We start from the raw sequence: 19191 nt of genomic DNA on the forward strand, positions 1-19191 counted from the left end.
ATTGTTACATAGGATAGTCCTTCAGCAACAGTCACAGGTCCAACATTCTGCTATTTAGTGTATCACGGCATTGTAGTTACAGACAGTGGTGATAGTCTAGTATCCTATTATCAAGGGATAATTAGCAGTCAGAAACTAGATTTAAGAGCTCATTAGTCTGCTGTTTCCCACCCTCTGATTACCACGGACAGCCTTCTTTCCAAAGAGCAGGCTGTATATCTTAACACCATAATCCCCATTCCTGAGGGTTAGTAGGGTCCTTAAGGCTTCTTTCCCTAACAGAGCCCAAGCCCTCCAACCATTCTCTTGAATCTGAAGTTGTTTTTCAACCTTGCAGATTCATTAGTTCATAAGACAGAAGCCAGCATAGAAAGCTTCAGATGGTGTTGCCTTGCACAGACACCTGGGGACTGGTATCTGGCATCAAAGAATAAAATTGAAATGGAAGCTCAACAGGAATGCAGACAATATGAGGCATCTGGAACCATCTCTCCAAAACCCAGCCAACCACCCTGGCTGGGAAAGTGGATCTACCCTCTGCTTTTAGGCTGTACAAAATAAACACTGCACATGAAAAGCACTAATTTGTTCTTCTGTTTAGCCAGGAAAACATTAGCGTTTATTCAGCTTCTGAATGGAAAAATCACGTTGGCAAGAAATAGCCATGTTGAAGGAATGACAATGCAATTCAGGTTTGGCTCATTCACATATTTTATTTATCCAGTGAAAGAAGAGGAGAGAAAAAATCAGACAGAATTCGAAGGTGGTACAACTTCTGAGAGAACACCAACATCACAGCTTCCATTTTTCTGGATCTAATTGAAATCCACAGATTACATAAAAGTACAAGGAAAGAGAGCAACATTTTTTTTTCGTGGTGAAAAAGACATCAGATTTGAGGACGAAAGTTTTTTTTTTTTTAAGATTAAAAACAACCCAGGGATTTCTTCTATGATGGCTTGCTTTTGTCTTTATAAAAATAGGACAGCGCTGCATCCATGGTGGTGGCTGGGTTTTATGAAGGGATGGCGGTGTAGTTGGCTGATTCCTGATGTCGCAGGGGTCTGACTGGAAGAATCTCACCATGGTGGGAACCACTAGGACATGATCAGGGCCGACTCAGTGGGGAGGGTCCTCAGGCCCCCAGGACACAGATGTGCATGGTTACGTGATAGCCCCAAGGAGCCACACCAGCTTCTAATTCAGTTCTTTTGGACTCTCTGCATATATTTGTACTCCAAAAATACATTTTTTAAACCAACCTTCTAAAATCGGCAATTTTAGCTTTTTGAACGAAAGAAAAGAGAAGCTGGAGAAGACAACAGATTTATGGAGAACAACGAGAAATTTTTATCTAATTTCAGGAACTTTAAGATACAATGAAAAGGTTAACGTTTGGGTCAAACATCAGAAAGTTCCTGACTTCGGTGAACACACATGACAGTATCTTACACAGCGAGACAGGAATGGAAGACAACACCACACAGGAAAGATTAGAAAAACCAATATCAGGAAATAAAATGGACCATGGTAGGCTGGTCTAAACCATTTAGCACTTCCAAACACAAATAACACAAATCCACAATATCTGAAAGAGGGGTTCCACAAGGTTCCTGGGGGGCACACAGACCACCAATGGTAAACAGCTAGATGCTTGTACATACGTGGGTGTGTGGCCTTCACTGTCATGAGAGCCACCTGAACTGCATGCTGTGAGCATGTGTGCATCCTGCTGCCAGCTCCAACACAGCCCTGGGGAGGCTCAACAACAAATCCCTGTTACCTCAAAAACTGGCCTATTCCTTTTCACACTGTGCCTAACTCTGAGAGGGGAGCACTGGAGTGGGAAAAGCTTCAGGTTGCTGAGAGAGGCTGCACATTTTGAACCTTGGACAAAGTGACTGGAATCTTTGTCTCCCCTGGGCCTGGAGCTTTTGTAATGGGCTGGGTGTGGGCTTTGATGTCTGCAATTCGTTCTTTAAACTTTTGCTGAAGGAATTTTTCTTCTTTGGAGTATCCTTTTGCAAACACTGACATCAGCAGGCACCCTGCCATGGATGTGCCCCCAAGGCAGAAGAGAATGGCTCCTGCCAGCTTGCACATGTCAAGGGCACTGTTAAACTGGACCGCACGTGAGTCAACCACCACAAAATCGGCTTCGCCGAAAGCTTCGATTTTGGGGGGCACGAGAAAGCCCACTGCCAGAACAGTCAATCCAAGAACCACGAAGACTGTGCCTGAGATGAGTCCGACCTACAGAAAGACAACAAGAAAAGCAAGAGGAGTGAGCAGGTGCTGTCTTCCCCTCTAAGCCCTCAAGGGCAGGACTTGTTTCTTGAGACAACCACATATTCTGGTTACCCTGATTTGCAATGGAAAACCTACTTAATTTTCTCATTAAAACAGAAAGGGGAAGGAAGAAAATTGTGACTTTAACCAGACACCCAGTGCCAAGCTGTGGTCATTTTCCATTTGTCATGTGCTTTGCAGGGGAGCAGGTTATCTCCTTGCGTCTCAGGGAAGAGAACAGCAGGAATCAGCCTGGCTCTGTCCCCTGACCCAGACGGCAGGCACTGGCTGAGAGTCACAGTGAGGCCTTAATGTCCCCTTTTTGGACACTCTGTCACAGAACATCAACATTAGGCAAACTAATCCTGCCACCACGATGGAATGATACAAAATAATTTTGTTTGAGCAGAGACTAAAGCAATGTCATTGTGCAAGTCTCAAAATGCCAGATAAGCCAGGCTGATATGAGTGATGGCCGCTTCTCTGTCCATTATTGCTTCAGACTAGCCCTGTTTCGTCTGTCTTATAGATGAGGTTTATTAAACACCTCATCTATTGTCCTTGGCAATCGAGGGTAAAGTCACATTTCCTTAGAGATGTCTCAATGCACTCAACCGAAGCCCAGGTGCTTAACGTATCCGTTCACACATTCTTCTTGGGACCACATGGTGTTCTTCAATATGTAAGTATGTTCCTGGTGACTTCGGCTGGGGGACATTGATAGGATTTATAACTCCCATCCCTTTGACAAATGAGTAGGGAAGAGACCATAATTACTAGCACACAGGTAACCTCACAGAAGGCAAGTTCCAGCCCAGAACTCACTCTACACCTGTGCCCTTCCACCTCCAGCCTGTGGCTGTTTGAACTATACTCTGCAGATGATTCAATGTGGTGGGAGCAGCAGATGCAAGTTAAATTGCTTTAGTTCAAGTTCTAATAAAATGCGACTCAGTGAAAATGGAAAGTGGTTAGAGCTCACAGGTTTGGAAGGAACACATCCAGGCTTGGATGTGAGCACTGCCACCTAGGACTCGAGTCAGAGAAGGAAGGTTACAGGTTATGCGGATGCTCTTATTGACAATCTCACTACTAAAAAAATGACAGCAATGCTTATCTCAGGGAGTTGATGTGAAGATCGAATGAAATTGTGCATGAAAGCACTTAGCCTTGTATCTGGCTGTGTAATAAACTGTAATAAGCAACTGTTGTTACCACTGCTATTTGGAGATACACTTCTGATAAAACAGTTGTGCTACTTGAGCAACAGAACTATGACAGGGGGTCAGGATTTGCAGCAGCTAATTATAGTTATTCACTTTCTTTTTTTACTTCCTTCTGTTTCCAATTGCTTTTAGCTGGAATAACAAGATTGGAAAAGTATCCAAATGCATAGCAACATTTAATCTGCAATAGAAAAGGTGGATTTAATTAATTTGGGGAGGAAGTTTAAAGTTCTCACTAATCAGGAGGATTAGATGGTGGAGGCAAAAACATATTCCACACATCCTTCACCCTAGCAAAATATAAGGAAAGCAGAATGGTGCTAGTGAGCATCTCGCGAGACCCGAATACAGTACTGGAGTTGTATTATTTAATTCTCAGAAGCAGCTAATGTTTATGCTGTATTTCCATTTCCTATATGAAAAACTGAGGTTTACAGAATGGAAATTTATATCAAAGAAGATTCCACAGTTACGACGTGATATAACTGGATTCTAACCCAGGTCTGTGTGTCCCCTCCCACCCCCGACTTTCCTTCTTCCCATAATGCATCATCAACTGCCATTTAGTGTATTTCCTTCTGTTATTTTTACTTGAGGTTTCAAAGAGTTTTGACACCATATACAAATTTTCTTTTTGTAATTTTATAAATAGAATCAATGAGACATTTCTGAAAAATATAAAATCTATTCAACAAAATATGTAAGAACTACAGGAAAACTACAACATTTTGAATCTCTTTTCACATTTTTTTTCTAAGAGGGGTGGAGTAAATTCACCCTCAAAGATGAACCATTATTTATAATTTAAATGATGACTCACATCCGAACGTTCTGAATGCACCAAGTAAATTAACGTAAATATCCATGGTAACATGCTTCCTATGTCATTAAATTACCTCCTTCCTCAAGAACTGCTAGTAACTCTCAAAAACAGGACAGCAAAAATACATCCATCTTGGTTCTGAGATTCTGAAGAGCAGGCAAGGCCGATGTGTTCTGTCTTGCTTTTCTGCTGCTCTTACTCCAGCCTGATGCCAAAGAAATCTCCCCGACTGACTGACTCTAAGCACCAGACTGCTGAACACAGGGCCAGGTGACTGATTCCCAGAGCAGCCTGCTCTTCAACTGAGCAGTGCATTAGCTGGAAATCCACTCTTGGAAGAGTACGCAGAAAATAAAAGGCAAACCATGCTTGCAGATGGAAGAACTCCTACTAGCTTTAAGAACAAGGATGTGGCTGGCCTTTTAATATCATTTGAGTATCACAGACAGGCCTGTCATTCAAGCAGAGGGGGCTACACAATGATTCTGAAGGACTGCAACAGGCATGGCAAACCAGCTGGGCTCTGTTCAGTGACTGTTGGTGACTCTGAGCTGCAGGGAGTACTATGAAAATCTCAGGTTCCATTCTTGCAAAGGAAAATGGATAAAAACAGTTCTTGGATTCCAGAAATCCTGCTGTAGGGGCTATAGGCTATGAAGGCTGCTCTGTTGACTAAACATCCCAGTCCTTGTGTTCCAGCATGTCTCTCTGGAAATGCAATTTATTCTACCAGCAGTCGCCAGCAGCTGTTTTTGCAGCGCGGAGGCAGCAAGAGCTGTTGGAAGACAGCAACAACAAGCTTAGCAGGGAAGAGTTGAGGATTGGCTCCGTGAAGTTAGAGGTGAGATGAGCTGTGGGGACTGCAGGTGCTTCAGGGGAAGTGCTCAGTCAGGAGTGCATGCTGGATTTGCCTTCATCTGTCTAGGGCTGCTGAACTCTTCTTTGCCCTGAGCTGTGAGTCGTGCCATCTGTGCTTGCCGCAGGGGGACATGGAGGAACCAATGGCAGGTCTAGCCCTTCCTGGTGTCCTGCCACACAGCCTACTCCTAGCTCCTCCACACTTCAGATTCCTTCCTTCTCAGCTCACAGTCACGTTCAACTGCCTCCACCTTCAAAAGCCACCCCACATCCCTGCATCCATGTCTACCTGCTGCTCTGATCATTCCTGTGCTGGACAGCCATGCTTAGCTCGCCACAATTTCCTTAAAACATGAATGGCCTTCTAAATGCCAAAGCCAATGTGATTTTTTTTTTCTTCCTTATCTGACTTGACTATGGATATGAGACCCTTAGCTTTCTTGAAACTCTTGCCTACGGTTGTCTGTGATACAACTCTCCTGTTACATCTCTACCTCAAAGGAGCTCACTCGGCCTGCTTTGCCAGACCTTCATCACAAGGGACAGGTATTTCTAGCATGCCACCTTTGACCCCCATCTGCTCTTCCTGGATGCTTAAATCAGAGGTCACAGTTTCCAACTTCCACCTGCTGCCAGAGACTTCAAACCTCGATTTCCAGCCTGGATCTCTCTCTTGAGTTGTCAACCATGTGTCTGACAACCAATAGAGACTCTATGAAAGAAAAAGTCCCCAAATATTCAAAATGGCACCTCAAAGTTCCTTCCCAGCTTCTTTTGGTTCCTCTAGTGTTCTTCCTCACATAGTCCCTCCAAAGATTCAGAGTCAATAGATACTTCAGTCTCTTGACAACCAGCAAAACCCCCTCTCTTTTCTCCTCTCTGGCATCATAGCAATTCTAAGGACACACACCAGGACTCAACCCACCCAGATCATCACAATGGCATCATGATGTTCTTTCCCACTATCCAGTCTTTTTTTGTCCATGTATTGGAAGTATTAAAGGCTCATCAAGGTCAACTAACTCACCCAAAATTTTAGGGCTATATTATGCAAGACCTGGGATTTGAATTCACATAGCCTGAGGTCAGAACATATGCTTATAATCATTATGCTACATATCACCTATTGTTTTACTGTATTGCCAAAATATTACAAGTTTATTCCTAAATCGGTGTCAAATGTTCTGGAGTTTTTAGAAGAAGCAAAGGAGTATGAGAGTAGGAGGAAGCCTGAAGCTACATTGCTTCCCCCTTTTCTCAATTTCTTTTTTGCAAGTTCCAATGACCTCTTTCAACTTCATTCCCTCTTTTTAGGAGATCTCAGCTGGTCTGGTGCCTTTTAAGCATTGTATGCATCAGTAACTCCCAATGCAGGAGCTTAAGTTGGATGTATGTTAACTGTCCCTAGAGGTCTCCACTTGGATGTCTGGCAGACATCTTCAATAAGCCATGACCGGCAAACTCTGGCCACCCAGCATCCCACTCTCTTCACAATGTTCTCATCTTAAACAAATGACAAACATTTCCCTAAATAGTACAGGCTACAAGGTGAGTCCTGGAGTCACGCTGACTCCTCTTTCTCTCAAGTTCCATACATAGCTCACTGGAATATCCCGAATGCTTGGATTTCAAATGTCACAATAGAGCTGACTACATTTCACTAGTTCCACTTAACACCACCCTAATCTAAGCCCTTGTCTCTTGCCTGGATATTTTCATAGCTTCTGAATGAATCTAATTGTTTCCACCATTACCTTTTTATCACCTGTGTTCTTACAGGAGTCAGGATGGTCCTGTGAAGGTATTAGCTGGATTGTGTCACTCTTGTTCAGCATCTTCAGATGGCTTCTCCTGGCTCTCAGGATGAGAGTCTAGGTCATCAGTATTACTTACAAAGCTCCATATATCATCTACAACCCATTATTTTTCTGAGTTCATTGCCTGCACGTTCCATATTTCACTCCAACTCCACTGGATCTCCTGCTCCTTTTCAAACACCAGAATTATCCACATTTTAGAGCTTTTTGGACATGCTAGCACATAATTTTATGGTATGCTCCCCCTGTTAATTTGAGTATTTGATCCAATGTTATCTCCTTGAAAAGGCTTTCTTTCATCTGCAAACCCAAATCTCCATTACTACCAATTATCTTCCCCGATTCATTGCACTTGTTGCCAACTGACTTCCCATTATGGGCTTTTAGCTTTTTATGATCCGTTTGCCATGCAAGACTGTAAGTACCATGAGGGCAGGAAGATTTTTCTTGCTTGCCAGTCTGGTCTCCATAGCTTTGACCCTCTTGGCATAACATAAGTGTTCATTAACTATCTATTGGATGACTAGGTACATTGTCTAATGAAGCTCCTGCATTGGCGAAAGCTGAGTCTTGGAGGACCTCATGATGTTGTATCTCATACAGGTAGAACTGGTATTCTGACCTCTGCGCTGAATATCAGCTTCAGCTCTCTCTAAATACCTACTTATTTCTCTTTAACTGCTGTTGAAATTTATCAAATGGCACTTCCCAAGCCTGTCAGGGAGGCTGAAATGGGATAATGTTTTGCCTGTGCATAACTTCACAGATAGTGAATGTAGCAGCACATTAACAATAGGAACAATAATAACAATTACTATGGTAATTGTGCCAATTTATGTTTAAAGTGCTCTTGAACAATTACGCTGTATTTAGAGGCTTTTTTGGCCCAAGTTTTGCTTGTCCTTTTCTGAGGGTGGGAAAATGTATTTAGTGAGAGTGATGCTTTCAGTTCTCTGTAGTTGAATGTTTAGCACAGTTACTTATATTTTTCCCATGTCCTGAGTTAAGCCCATGTTTGTTCCTTACCTTCCAGAACACTGAGCTCCATCGGTTAGGTGATCTCTGGATCTGGAAATCATCCTCATACTCCCAGATGGAAGCGGTACAGTCCTCATAAAACTGGTGCAGGTAGGACCGGACTCCATAGCGCTGGTACCTGCCCTCAGGAGCAGCCTGTGCCTGCTTAGACCCGCAGACATTGCTGCAAGAAGTCATTCTTCCCAGCTGTAATGACAAAGCCCGCTTGCATCAGCCCCAGCACATTGGTCTCAAGCTCAAAAGACAAACTGAAAGGTGAGAAGCAGGCTGAATACACAGACCATTTGAACAACACTCTTATGAGAAAAGGCACTTCTACAGACATGTCTTCCTAATAAGCTAGTCTTCTTGTCTGCTGAATGTAAAATTACCCCATAAATACATAACGACTAGCCCTGGCTTTCCATAAATGAAATGAGACACTACAGCACAGGTCACTTTAGTTATGCAAACATTTAGGCAGGAGGTATATGAGAAATGGCAATGGAGAAGCTGAGATTTTCACGGCTTTGACAAGAAATCTTTCATCTCTTAGAATCTAGTAGTCTACATAGTTACATGCTGAAGAATTAGGCAGACAATCTCATTTGTTACAGATGAAATTTGTCTTGGGCTGTCTTCTCCAATTTTTAACCACATTCCTTTGTGTAATACCCACGGTGTTCCTCTTAGTAAATGGGAATGTTGTCTTCAGATCTCATGAATCTTCCACTAACATTTTAACCAATTGTCAACTTGTTCAGCAGCTTTATTAAAGAGCTGTCGAGCAACTTAGCTTCATGCTTTATTAATCACAAATGGCTAAAGTAATAATTCACACCTCACTAACTCTGGATCCATATATTTGTCATTATTTGTGGATACATCTGTCCATGTGGGTGGCTAGAATATAGTCTGCAGGGTAAACTCAGCCTTTTATTATTCTCTATGAAGTGTCTGCAATAAATAAAAATTCATTGGGTTGCTAAATTAAACTACGATCTGGATGGACTGGAGCTCTGCCTTGTAAAGATTGAAGTTTGCATTGGATTTGATGTTTATTAATTAATACCCATGGAGAGATGATTGGGTTATTAATTCACAGTTTTTTAAAAAAGGAATTAACGGGGAATAGTAATCATGATGAGCAAGAGAATTCTCAATTTTCATCTTTTCTGATCTGCACATAAGTATCTAAATGTGTAGCTGGACATAAAAAAATACTCTGGGTTTTTTTCACTTATGCTGTGGATTTTTTTTAAATGGTCATAGTCCACACATAACAAAATGAAAAACAGCATACAAGGTCATCTTTCAACTGAGCAAGCTTTCTATTATGTTATATGCCAGGCCAACAAAAGCATATTCCATGTTTCCAATTGCTTATCAAAAAAAATCCACACTAGTAATGCAGATGTATAAGAGCAAAGCATGAATCTAAAGATCTACCAAGTGTGTATGTGTGGTCATGCAATTGGATTAGGGTAGATTCAGGGATAAGTCAAGTTCACTCATCATCATTCAATCCTATGGGCTTCAGTGAACTCACAAAAACATCTTGTAAACTTGTGCCCTTCTCCACAAATAGGTTTTGGTTAGAAAATGTGGTCAAACTTAAAAAATGGCCTTGATCTGAGAAAAATAATGCAAGCTGGTAGTGCTGATGATAGACAATTTAAGTGCTGGCCAACCTTATTCTTACTGACTGTGCTTTCATTTCAGGTACAGCGACCACCTAAAGAAATCACTCAGGGGGAGCGCTCGAAGGACAGAGAAGTATGGCTTTTATTTTTCATGTTTTTATTTTTAAACTTTGAGAAGGCTATTATTTTAGAAAATCTTAAGATTCTAGAATGTACTCTGCCTGCTTAAGGTAGCACAGCCCGACTGATTAGGAAAGTGTCAACCTGGTTTCCATATCTAAAGTGCTAGGATGATCCCTTTAAGATCTACTTAATGCTTATCCACTGAAGATGACTAATAGGAGCCTATCACCAGTGATATGGAAAGAGAACTATCTGAAAGGCACTTTCTTAAGTCATCCTAATAAGAATTCTGGCCAAGGAGAAAGGGATTAGTGTTACTAACTCTGACTTGTCATTGAGGCCTTAAGGTTGCACTGTGAGTCAGGAACAAAGATGACAACTGGGACACTAAGCAGCATCATGAACTGAATCACTTACTTGCATAGTCACAGTCAAGTCATCTGCATACGTATATTCTAGGTTAACAACAAATCAACAATAGCCGTCACAGGAAAAGGAGAAAGAAAATAGGTATGATAGGAATAAAAAGTTCCCTCATGGCAACTGGGAGAGCTGCTTTCCTGAGACACTTAAAGTCATTTTTTCCTATTTGAGACTAAGACACCAAGCTGGACCAGGCTTGGATGGCTCATTTGTGGCACACCAGGTTAAACATTTCTGATGCACACAGAAGACTCAGTAGTACAACTTTATTTTCAAAAAACGTGAGATCATAAAAGAGGAAGTACTTCCCAAGCCTGATGATGGGACGCTGCACTCTAAAATTGGACTTTCAGTGTTAGAGATATTCCAGAAAGAGACTCAGTGAGCCTGGCTGGGAACATAGCCTTCTTGTGGCAGCCACAGAATGGATTCCAATGGCAGCTCTTATCTGCCATGCCATGAGGTCCTAAGCTCATCCTCCTGCCTGGGTTATGATTTCTTCATCTCTAAGATGGTGGGGCCAGAGTAGCTTCTCTCACCTTCTCAATGTAGTTTTTCAAGATTTTTCTTGGGGGGGCCATGAAGCTACAATTGAGTCAATTAATTTTTGTGGGCCAAATGACTGGGCTTAATGATTTCCCATCTTCCTTGTCTCCATTCACTGTTGTCTGCAGATTTCTACTTTATTCTGGAGTGTACGAAGCTTCCTTTCGAAGAGGCATTTAAGCTACTAGCTAGACCAGTTACTGGCTTTTAAAGTAGACTGAATGCTTATATAATGTTTATTTAACAAGTTGCTTTAGTACCTCATATCTTATCTAAAATACTAATCCCTGGGGGTCTGAGAGGCTTCTTACATCCTCCCAGAGATATGATGAGCTGGGATTTACAGCTCCAGGAAAAGGATGACTCAGAAGAACTTGAATTATAAATGAAACACACTAGTTTGGAGAGTGTTGGACCTAGAAAATCTCAGTAGTCATGTATATTGCAGGGGAGTCAGTAGTGTTTTAACCTCATTACAGACAGAGTTGGTTACAATCATTTGGGATCTGCTTGTTTGGTTGATACCTCTACTATTATAAAAAGGAAACGTGATGTCACGCCATAAAGTCATTTCAAAAGCTGGATAATTATTAAACTATATACAAGAAATCAGGATTGAGACAGAAATGGAAGGTCTGTGCGAAGGCTTTTTACCTTGGCTCAGTATTTACTTAAGGAGTCAGGTTTCATGAGAATTCTAATGCTTGAATTTTAATGACTGTAGCACCATGGAAAATGGTAACATTAAACCTGTAAGTGTCATGAAGTGGAGGGCTCCTTTCTCTACAGCAAGCTTTGCCGCCCCAGGAGGCACATGAACAGAGCTGTGAGTGAAACAGCATTCAGTATTGTGTTTAGTGTACATCAGCATCCATGTTAGAAACACTCTAGTGGAGCCTGTTGCATCTGACCTGCCAGCATGGCTGGCACCGGTGAAAAGAAGCAACATGGGTGTGTGGCCGTTTGGTCAACTCTGGAGAGGGGTTACAAGGACAGACTAGGTGCTGATAAATGAAGATCTGTTCATAGTTTTCTCTTTTCACAGTCTGTTTAGAGAAACCATCTCCATGGCACACCCAGTGATACACTTCATGAATAGTCAAATGTTAGCAACACAAAAAACCAATGACGCCCTGAAGGGCAATGACAGGAGAACATCACACCATAGCTCCCCTTCTATTCTTCTGAGCAGATTTCTGCAATCATCACGTCTAAACACCAGCCTCCTGTCACTCTATTCCCACTGTCCAGCCTCACTTCTCATCACAGTACTCTACTGCCTGTTATCCAATGTGTGGTTTATTTGCTTGTACACTCCAGGAATTGAGGGGCACTTCCATCCTGTTTACCACTTTGCACCTTTCTGGTCTAGAGTTCTACATGGGTCAGTGAGTATGATGATCTGAGTAATCCCTTATTTTTCAATCCTCCATTCCTCCAAAGATTTTAAAGTACTGCCTATGTCCCAGGCACCTGCGAGGTATTGGCTATTAAGATGAATGAGGCAGAAACTGTTCCCACTGGAGTCTTGGATTAAAGACACACTCCTGAAGCAACAGATGCAGCAAAACAGGTGTCGTAGTCCTTTACAGTGGGAGGAAGTACAGACCATGAGCCTCTCTGGAACGTCTCCTTTATTAGGCAAATACACTCAGGTATATGCCACTGCGATCATTAAGTACACAGATACACTGTAGTATCAATTTGCTGGAAATTTGAATCTCAGTTTAATATATGCAGTTAGTTTTTATTCTATTTTAAAAATGTTCATAGCCACTGAGACAGAAATAAGTCTTTATGCCTCATGAAACTCTAAGAACACCGCAGACATTGCATTATTCATCTTCATGGTCTCCTTGAGAGAGGAGAGGCAGCAAATTGAGGCACCAAAAAGGATGAGTGTTTTCCCAAGGCTGTGTGTGTGAGTCAGCCACGAGGCCAGGCACAGACCTCATTCTATTTATTCTCTCAGAAATATCATTTGATTTTATACTACTTTTTTTCTCCCACAAAATACTTCTGTAATAATGAGAGTGAAGTTCCTATTATAGCCACCCTTTCACAGGACCAGCAGTGCAAGAGACAAAGTATAGGCACACAGATGATGCAGTCCACTTATTCCAAACCACACCAAAAGGTCAATGCACTTGGGAGACTCAGTGAGACCCACAGTGGAAGGAGGGAGGCATAAAAGCCTAACAGTCTTCTCGCTGTTAAATCAGTCATTCTGGAATTATAGAAGCATGACCTTAAAACTCAGAATGTGTTTCAACCAATGGATTATTTCAGAGAGATTTTATTTTTCTGATAGAGGTTCTGGCTGCATATAGGAGAATTTCTTATTCCCTTTAGGTAAGTGGATATGAAGTGAATTTAATAATTTTAAGAGAGGAGTTATGATGTGGGGTCATCTTACTCATTATCAATTACTTTATTGCTTTGAGGCCTGTTTGGTTAGGAAGGCACATAAAAAGTCCAAAACCAACATGAGAAGAGAAAGAGGACTCAAGTTCTCACTCAGTCCCTTCTTCACCTGCATGCACACCACAGGTGTTTAGCACTCTACCTGTGTGAAGATTTGTCTTACCTTGGAAGTCCTTCTCTTTCTCTTGTTTATTCTTTCACCTTTTTCAGCAGCACATTCTTCAGTCCTATTTGAGAAAAACAAATTCTGTAGAATGTGATCCATATTAAAATCTAAATTTTGTAAGCCATTTACATTCCTTACAGAGAAGCATTTAACATCAGCAACATCGAGCAAGAACTCTCTGGTTGAGTTTTTTTTTTCAAAAATCAAACACCTAACTTATACTTTATGACTTCTTAATGGGTGCCATGTTGAAGTATACAGTATATGAGATGACATTCATCAACATGCTTTATGAATTACAAAATGTTACAAGAGAGCTATTCTTATTTTAATACAAATGTATTCATATAGTTAATAGTATCAATCAAACATCCATTTGTATTTTACAAATTCTAAGAAGGAGGTTGCTTGTTTCCTAAATACTCCAGAATTGATCTTTCCTGGTGCTTTTCTTTCACGATGTATTATAAATGAGCCTTCCAGTCATTGCATTTATGATGTGTTTACTTGTGTCTTACACTTAATAAGGCTACTTGGAGGATGTACTCATTAGGCAGAATTTTATTTCTATGTCAATTTTTATTTCCTATCATGATCATTTTACTTTCCATCTGCCTAAGAAAAGCAGGTGCCTTGGCAAAATCTAATTAAAGAGTCATTGCCAGTTATAGAACTATTGGTTTCCTACATTATTCTAGTTATGTGAGATAAGATTACTGGGACCATGTTTTCCCAGAGATCATTAAGAAATCTTTCTGTTGAACATATCCTCATTCACTTATAGGAATTCTGAACTCCAAGATTCGAGGTGAGGCAGGTGGTGGATGGGGGAGGCCTGACAAACTGTCTCTAGCTTTTCAGAGTTAGGCTATATGAACCACAGTCTGACATCCTTCAGGACTCATTTCCTTGTCGGCCCCAAAGTTTGTGTGTGGTCTGTGAGCAAATGTGAGGCAAGAAGCGAATGTAATATTAGTATCCTGATCTGAATAATCAGAAGAAAGCAAGCCACAATGTTTGCTACATTCTCTCGGCCTTCTCTTCCCCCACCTTCGGCCTTTAAATCCTCCCCCCATCTCCCCCGTCGCCCTTTCTGTCTCTCTTGCTGTCTGCCTGTCTCTGTCTCTTGGTCTTTTTAATCTGTCTACTTCCGGTCTTCTCTGAAGACACTGCACATATGCCCTTCACCAAACACTGGCCTGGGCAGCAGCCAGGTGCTCTCCATAGTCCTGAAAACACTTCTGCTACAGAGCCAGGAACCAATCAAGCAAACAGCTGTTCATTCTGTTTTCTTTGAGGTCATCAGCCTTGGTCTGATCCTTCCCACAACCCCCACCCCAAAGTCCATTTCTCACAACACAAAAATGTCCCCTGGGTCTGGGGACCACGTCAAAACATTCAGACATCTTCAGATGTGGCAAAAGAATCGGAGGGCATGCAGGGATTCAGTTACGCCAGGAAAATAGTTCAAACTAGGCTTGCAACTCCAAACGCATATATTTTACCTAACACATAACTTTTCTTGTCTCCCTGGAAGGAAACTCTTTAAGTTTTTAGCTATACACCCACAAAAATTCTTACATAATGCTCACCACAGACCACCAGAGCATCGAGTTGGCTACCCCCTATTTGTAGGTTTGCATGTTTCCACATATTTTAATACGCGAGGATTTTTGCAGGAATTTGTGTACTTAGAATGCATATGGATGAGGAGAGAGCGAGATGAACACACACGAATAACTGCACCTAAGGAGGAGGAAGAGAAAAGAGGAAGGGAGGAGTGGGGGGCTGGAAACTGGAGGGAGAGCGGGAGCTCAAGGGAGCCGCACCCGCGGCCTGGGCTTTACCTGCCCTCCGAGGCCGGACCCGTGGAGCAAGTGCAGCAGCCTAGCCGCAGATCTCTCGCCGGGGTCCCATCGCCGCCGCCACCGCCGCCGCCACCGCCGCCGCCACTGCCACCGCCGCCGCTGCCGCGCGCTCGGCCCGCGCGTGATGCAGCCGGGCAGCCGCGCGCTCGCGCAGCCGGGGGCTGGGGCGCGCAGCGCGGGCCGGCGGGCGGCCGGGAGGCGGGGCTCGGCGCCGGCGGCCGGCCCCTTCCTTCCCGGATCCTGAGGTACCCCAGGCCTGACGCTTTCAGGCCTCAAACTCTTGGTGGGAAAGACGACTCGCCACGCTGCACCCCGGGGCTGTAGCTTCCCATTTTAGTGTGCAAGGCCTCTGGGGAATTCCTGACGCATGCCAGGCCTGTTGTCTCCTTTCGTGGGGTGCTGGCTGACCCCTGGGCTCTGGGGCCTAGTGGACCCTACCCGCTGTCATGGCGGGTGCGCTTTTTTTGTTTGTTTGTTTGTCTGTCTGTCTGCCTTGTCCACTGCCCAGAAGTCTGATTTCACAGACTTATTTTTGGGCTGAATGGAGACAGGCAGCCTTGCTACACGTGCGTCCCCTCTCTCCCCTATTTCTGAGTCCGGAAGGGGCTGGACACACAGTTTGTTTTCAGAGCTGCCTGACTGACCTCAGCCTCGGGGTAGCTCCAGTGTCTCCCTCCTGCTGACCCGGATCAGGAAGTCTAAAGGTGAGATGCAAGAAAGAGAAGCATGAATGAGTGACTCAAACCAGCCACACCTGTAGACACGCAGGAACACACCTGAAAATCCGTGAGTTTGGGCAAGTTAGTATATAAATACAGGAACCCCTGCCTCAGCAGACTGTGCAGATTACTAGCAAGTGGCATTGAACGTGAAGACTGAAAGTCATTAAGATTTGCAAGGCCCTGCTGCACCGAACGCAGAGCTTACTAGGTGCCAGGCATTGCTTTAAGTATAAGACATACACGTTAATTTTGTACTCAGGAAATCTTTTACTCCTCACGCTGCCTGTGGGGTAGGCTGCCTCCATCCCAGTGTTGCAGAGGAAGACTGCGAGGGACAGAGTGAGTCCCTGGCCATGCTGACTCCCCACGCCTTGTTTCAGATCACATACTCCTGGAATGGGAGGTGAACCATTATCTGGCAGATGCACCCCTGAGGAGGGTTTTAGGTTTCAAGGACATTTTGTCCCTGTTTTCCAATGTCCACAAGGGTTTGGGAATGCCTACAGATACGGAGAAGTGGCTTGGTCCTGGTTAGGCCAGGGAGGCTAGGATGGCTTTGTGCGCTGTGTTCCTGGCGTTCGCACGAAGCTCCAGTTTGCCTCAGCACCACCCAGTCTGGCTAAGAAGCGCAGCTTAGATGAGTTAGGACATGTTGCTTTGCTCATATTGTCTGCAGGTGGATCTGGTCAACATTGGTGTATTCTCAGAGCGTTCTGTAGCGGTAGGAGTTCTGCAAGCCCTGGAATTCCATCAACATTGGTGCATAGGCAGCAAGCCAGGGGTCTGAGATGTTGGTGATGTGGGGCTGTTGTGACTGACTTCTCAGTGTCTTCCTTGTTGCTCTCTGGTAAATACTCTCAACTGTATCTTGCAGTAGTGCATCTGTTAATAAGGTAGGTATTCCAATTAGGACTAAGAATTGAGTGGCTCTTTTTTTATGACATTGTTTTTGTCATTTAGAAATTATATATTTATTTATGGATTGCAGTGTGATATTTCAAGATATGTATATAATAATGTGTAGTGACCAGGTCAGGGCAATTATCCATTATTTTGAACATTTTGCTTTTCCTTTTTTTTTTTAAAGATTTATTTTTATTTTTATTACAAAGTCAGATATACTGAGAGGAGGATAGATAGAGAGGAAGTGGAGCTGCCGGGATTAGAACCAGCAGCCATATGGGATCAAGGCGAGGACCTTAGCCACTAGGCCACGCTGCCAAGCCCATTTTGCTTTTCCTTTTAAAATTCAGAATATTCAAAATCCTTTCTTCTAGACTTTTGGAAATACGCAATAGATAACTGTTAATTGGTCATCCTGCTTTGGGAGTTCTTCTTCCTGGCTACTTGTGTTTTTCAACCTACTGTATCCTCTTTGCTGCCATGTTTTCCAGCCTCTAGGAATCCTCACTCAACTTTCTGCTTCCATGAGGTTAACTCAGCTGGCTTTCACATATGGACTAGAACATGCAGCCATTGCCTTCCCGGGCTTAGGTCATTTCACCTAACCCAATGTTCTCCAGCTTAACCATGTAGCTGCAAATGACAATACGTAATTCTTTTTCCAAGGCTGAATAATGTTCTGTTCTGTTTATAAGACATGATTTTAATCTTGGGCCCACTATTTCTTGGTTATTTAACTCTCATCAAGTTCCTTCACTACTCTATATCCAAGTTTCCTCATCTATAAAATCATTATCATGATACTTACTTACTCCAAGTTTCCTCGTCTATAAAATCATTATCATGATACTTACTTTGTAGAATCATACAAATTAAATGAAATTGTATTGATAAGGCTTTAGGCATAATGCCTAGCCATTGTAAGTACTCAGTAAGTTATAACTATTTTATCATGCTATTATTTTACTGTTATTTAGCTAAATACTTGAGGAATCTGTGACTGTTTTCAGCTTAGATATCCTGAAGCCCTTCAAGTTTTCTAGGTGGTTTTAGTTGTTTGCCTTTTCTTCTCTTTGGCCAGATCCATTACCAACTTGTGCCACCTCTACTTCTACTGAAATTCCCAAAGTCTTGGTCCTGAGTGGATCTGCCTACACAGATGCTGGAAGCCACAGGCACCTGGCAGATGCCATAGCGTATGGGTTTTTGGTTTTCCCTGTGTCTGAAGTAATCTGAATTAGTGAGACAAGGTTGAATTTGGTTCACATACCTCTAAATGCCCTTAGTATCTGAACCAGTCTCACACTCCTGGTTTTCTTCATATTAGGAACAAGAAGCAAAGATCAAGACTTGAGAGCAACCACGTTTTGTCTGAGAACACACCACACAATTTTCCCTGGTATACTCCACGGGAGCATCTAACAGTGAATAGCTTATTAATTCATTATTCAACACACATTTGTTGAATGTCTGCCATTTAGAGCGCAAAGGGCAAGGTACAAACAAAAGCATAATGGAAATTCACAGGCAAGACGGGTGGCAGGAGGTGATAATTTTCGGGGTTGTTTTCCGGAGGGACACTGTGTTTTGGCTGCAGACTGCGCTTCTACTCTTGCGGCGTCTCAAGATTCGCTTTTGAAGTCCATTTCTCACCACACTGGACATACTTGATGTTCTTCATTCACACCTTGCTTTTCCTTGATTTACTGCAGCGACTGGCTATGCGTTTCCCCTGTGGCTGAATTTCCAAGTGCTGTCTCTTCTTCCAGCCTTGCATGAAGACCTCCTTTTCAGTACAGGTGCTTTGATGTGCTTGAGCACTCTTCTTTGTTTTGGGTCTCTGTAACATCATTTGTACCTGTCCTCTAGTGGTAGGGTTTTCAACCCAGAATACGGCAGTAACCTCAATTCTTGTCTGGCAGTAAAGAATTCTCATGCGGACACAGTTTAGTTTTATAGCAAGATTTGTTAGAGAAGCTGAGAAAAGAGGCTCCCATTCTAGTGACAGAGGGGGCGTCAAGAGAGAAGAGACTCATACCTCCTGACATAGTGGCAGAAGGAAGGAAAGAGAAAAACCCAGACCTCCTGCCACTGTGGCAGAAGAGAGAGAAACCCCAAGTTAACGGTGGAGTTAGTGTCTTAAAAGTTCACTTTAAAGGAGTTTCTCCAAAAACAAAGGAAAATTTCTGGTTTCCATGGTACCTGGCTTTGAGACAAAAGGCCCTCAAGCATCCTCAGTCTCTTTTTTAATGATAAAGAGGCCAGTTTGACACTATCCCCCTTGGCAATGGCCCAGGTGGGTGCTTTAGGTGGGTTCATTAGGTGGGAAACTGATATGTTACT

The 19191-nt window shown here is 42.9% G+C and overlaps 1 protein-coding gene across 1 annotated transcript; it reads right to left on the reverse strand.

Annotated features, from left to right (window-relative positions):
• Positions 1 to 1712: 1712 nt before the first annotated feature.
• Positions 1713 to 15341, reverse strand: NRSN1 (neurensin 1). The gene is made up of 4 exons (XM_004593089.3): positions 15203 to 15341; positions 13353 to 13416; positions 8040 to 8237; positions 1713 to 2253 (listed from the first exon to the last, which is right to left on the reverse strand). Exons 3-4 carry the CDS (start codon positions 8226 to 8228, stop codon positions 1855 to 1857), a joined length of 588 nt encoding a protein of 195 aa, XP_004593146.1. The 5' UTR covers positions 8229 to 8237; positions 13353 to 13416; positions 15203 to 15341; the 3' UTR covers positions 1713 to 1854.
• Between the last annotated feature and the right edge of the window lie 3850 nt (positions 15342 to 19191).

Source organism: Ochotona princeps, chromosome 1 (assembly GCF_030435755.1).
Source record: "Ochotona princeps isolate mOchPri1 chromosome 1, mOchPri1.hap1, whole genome shotgun sequence".
NCBI lineage: Eukaryota > Metazoa > Chordata > Mammalia > Lagomorpha > Ochotonidae > Ochotona > Ochotona princeps.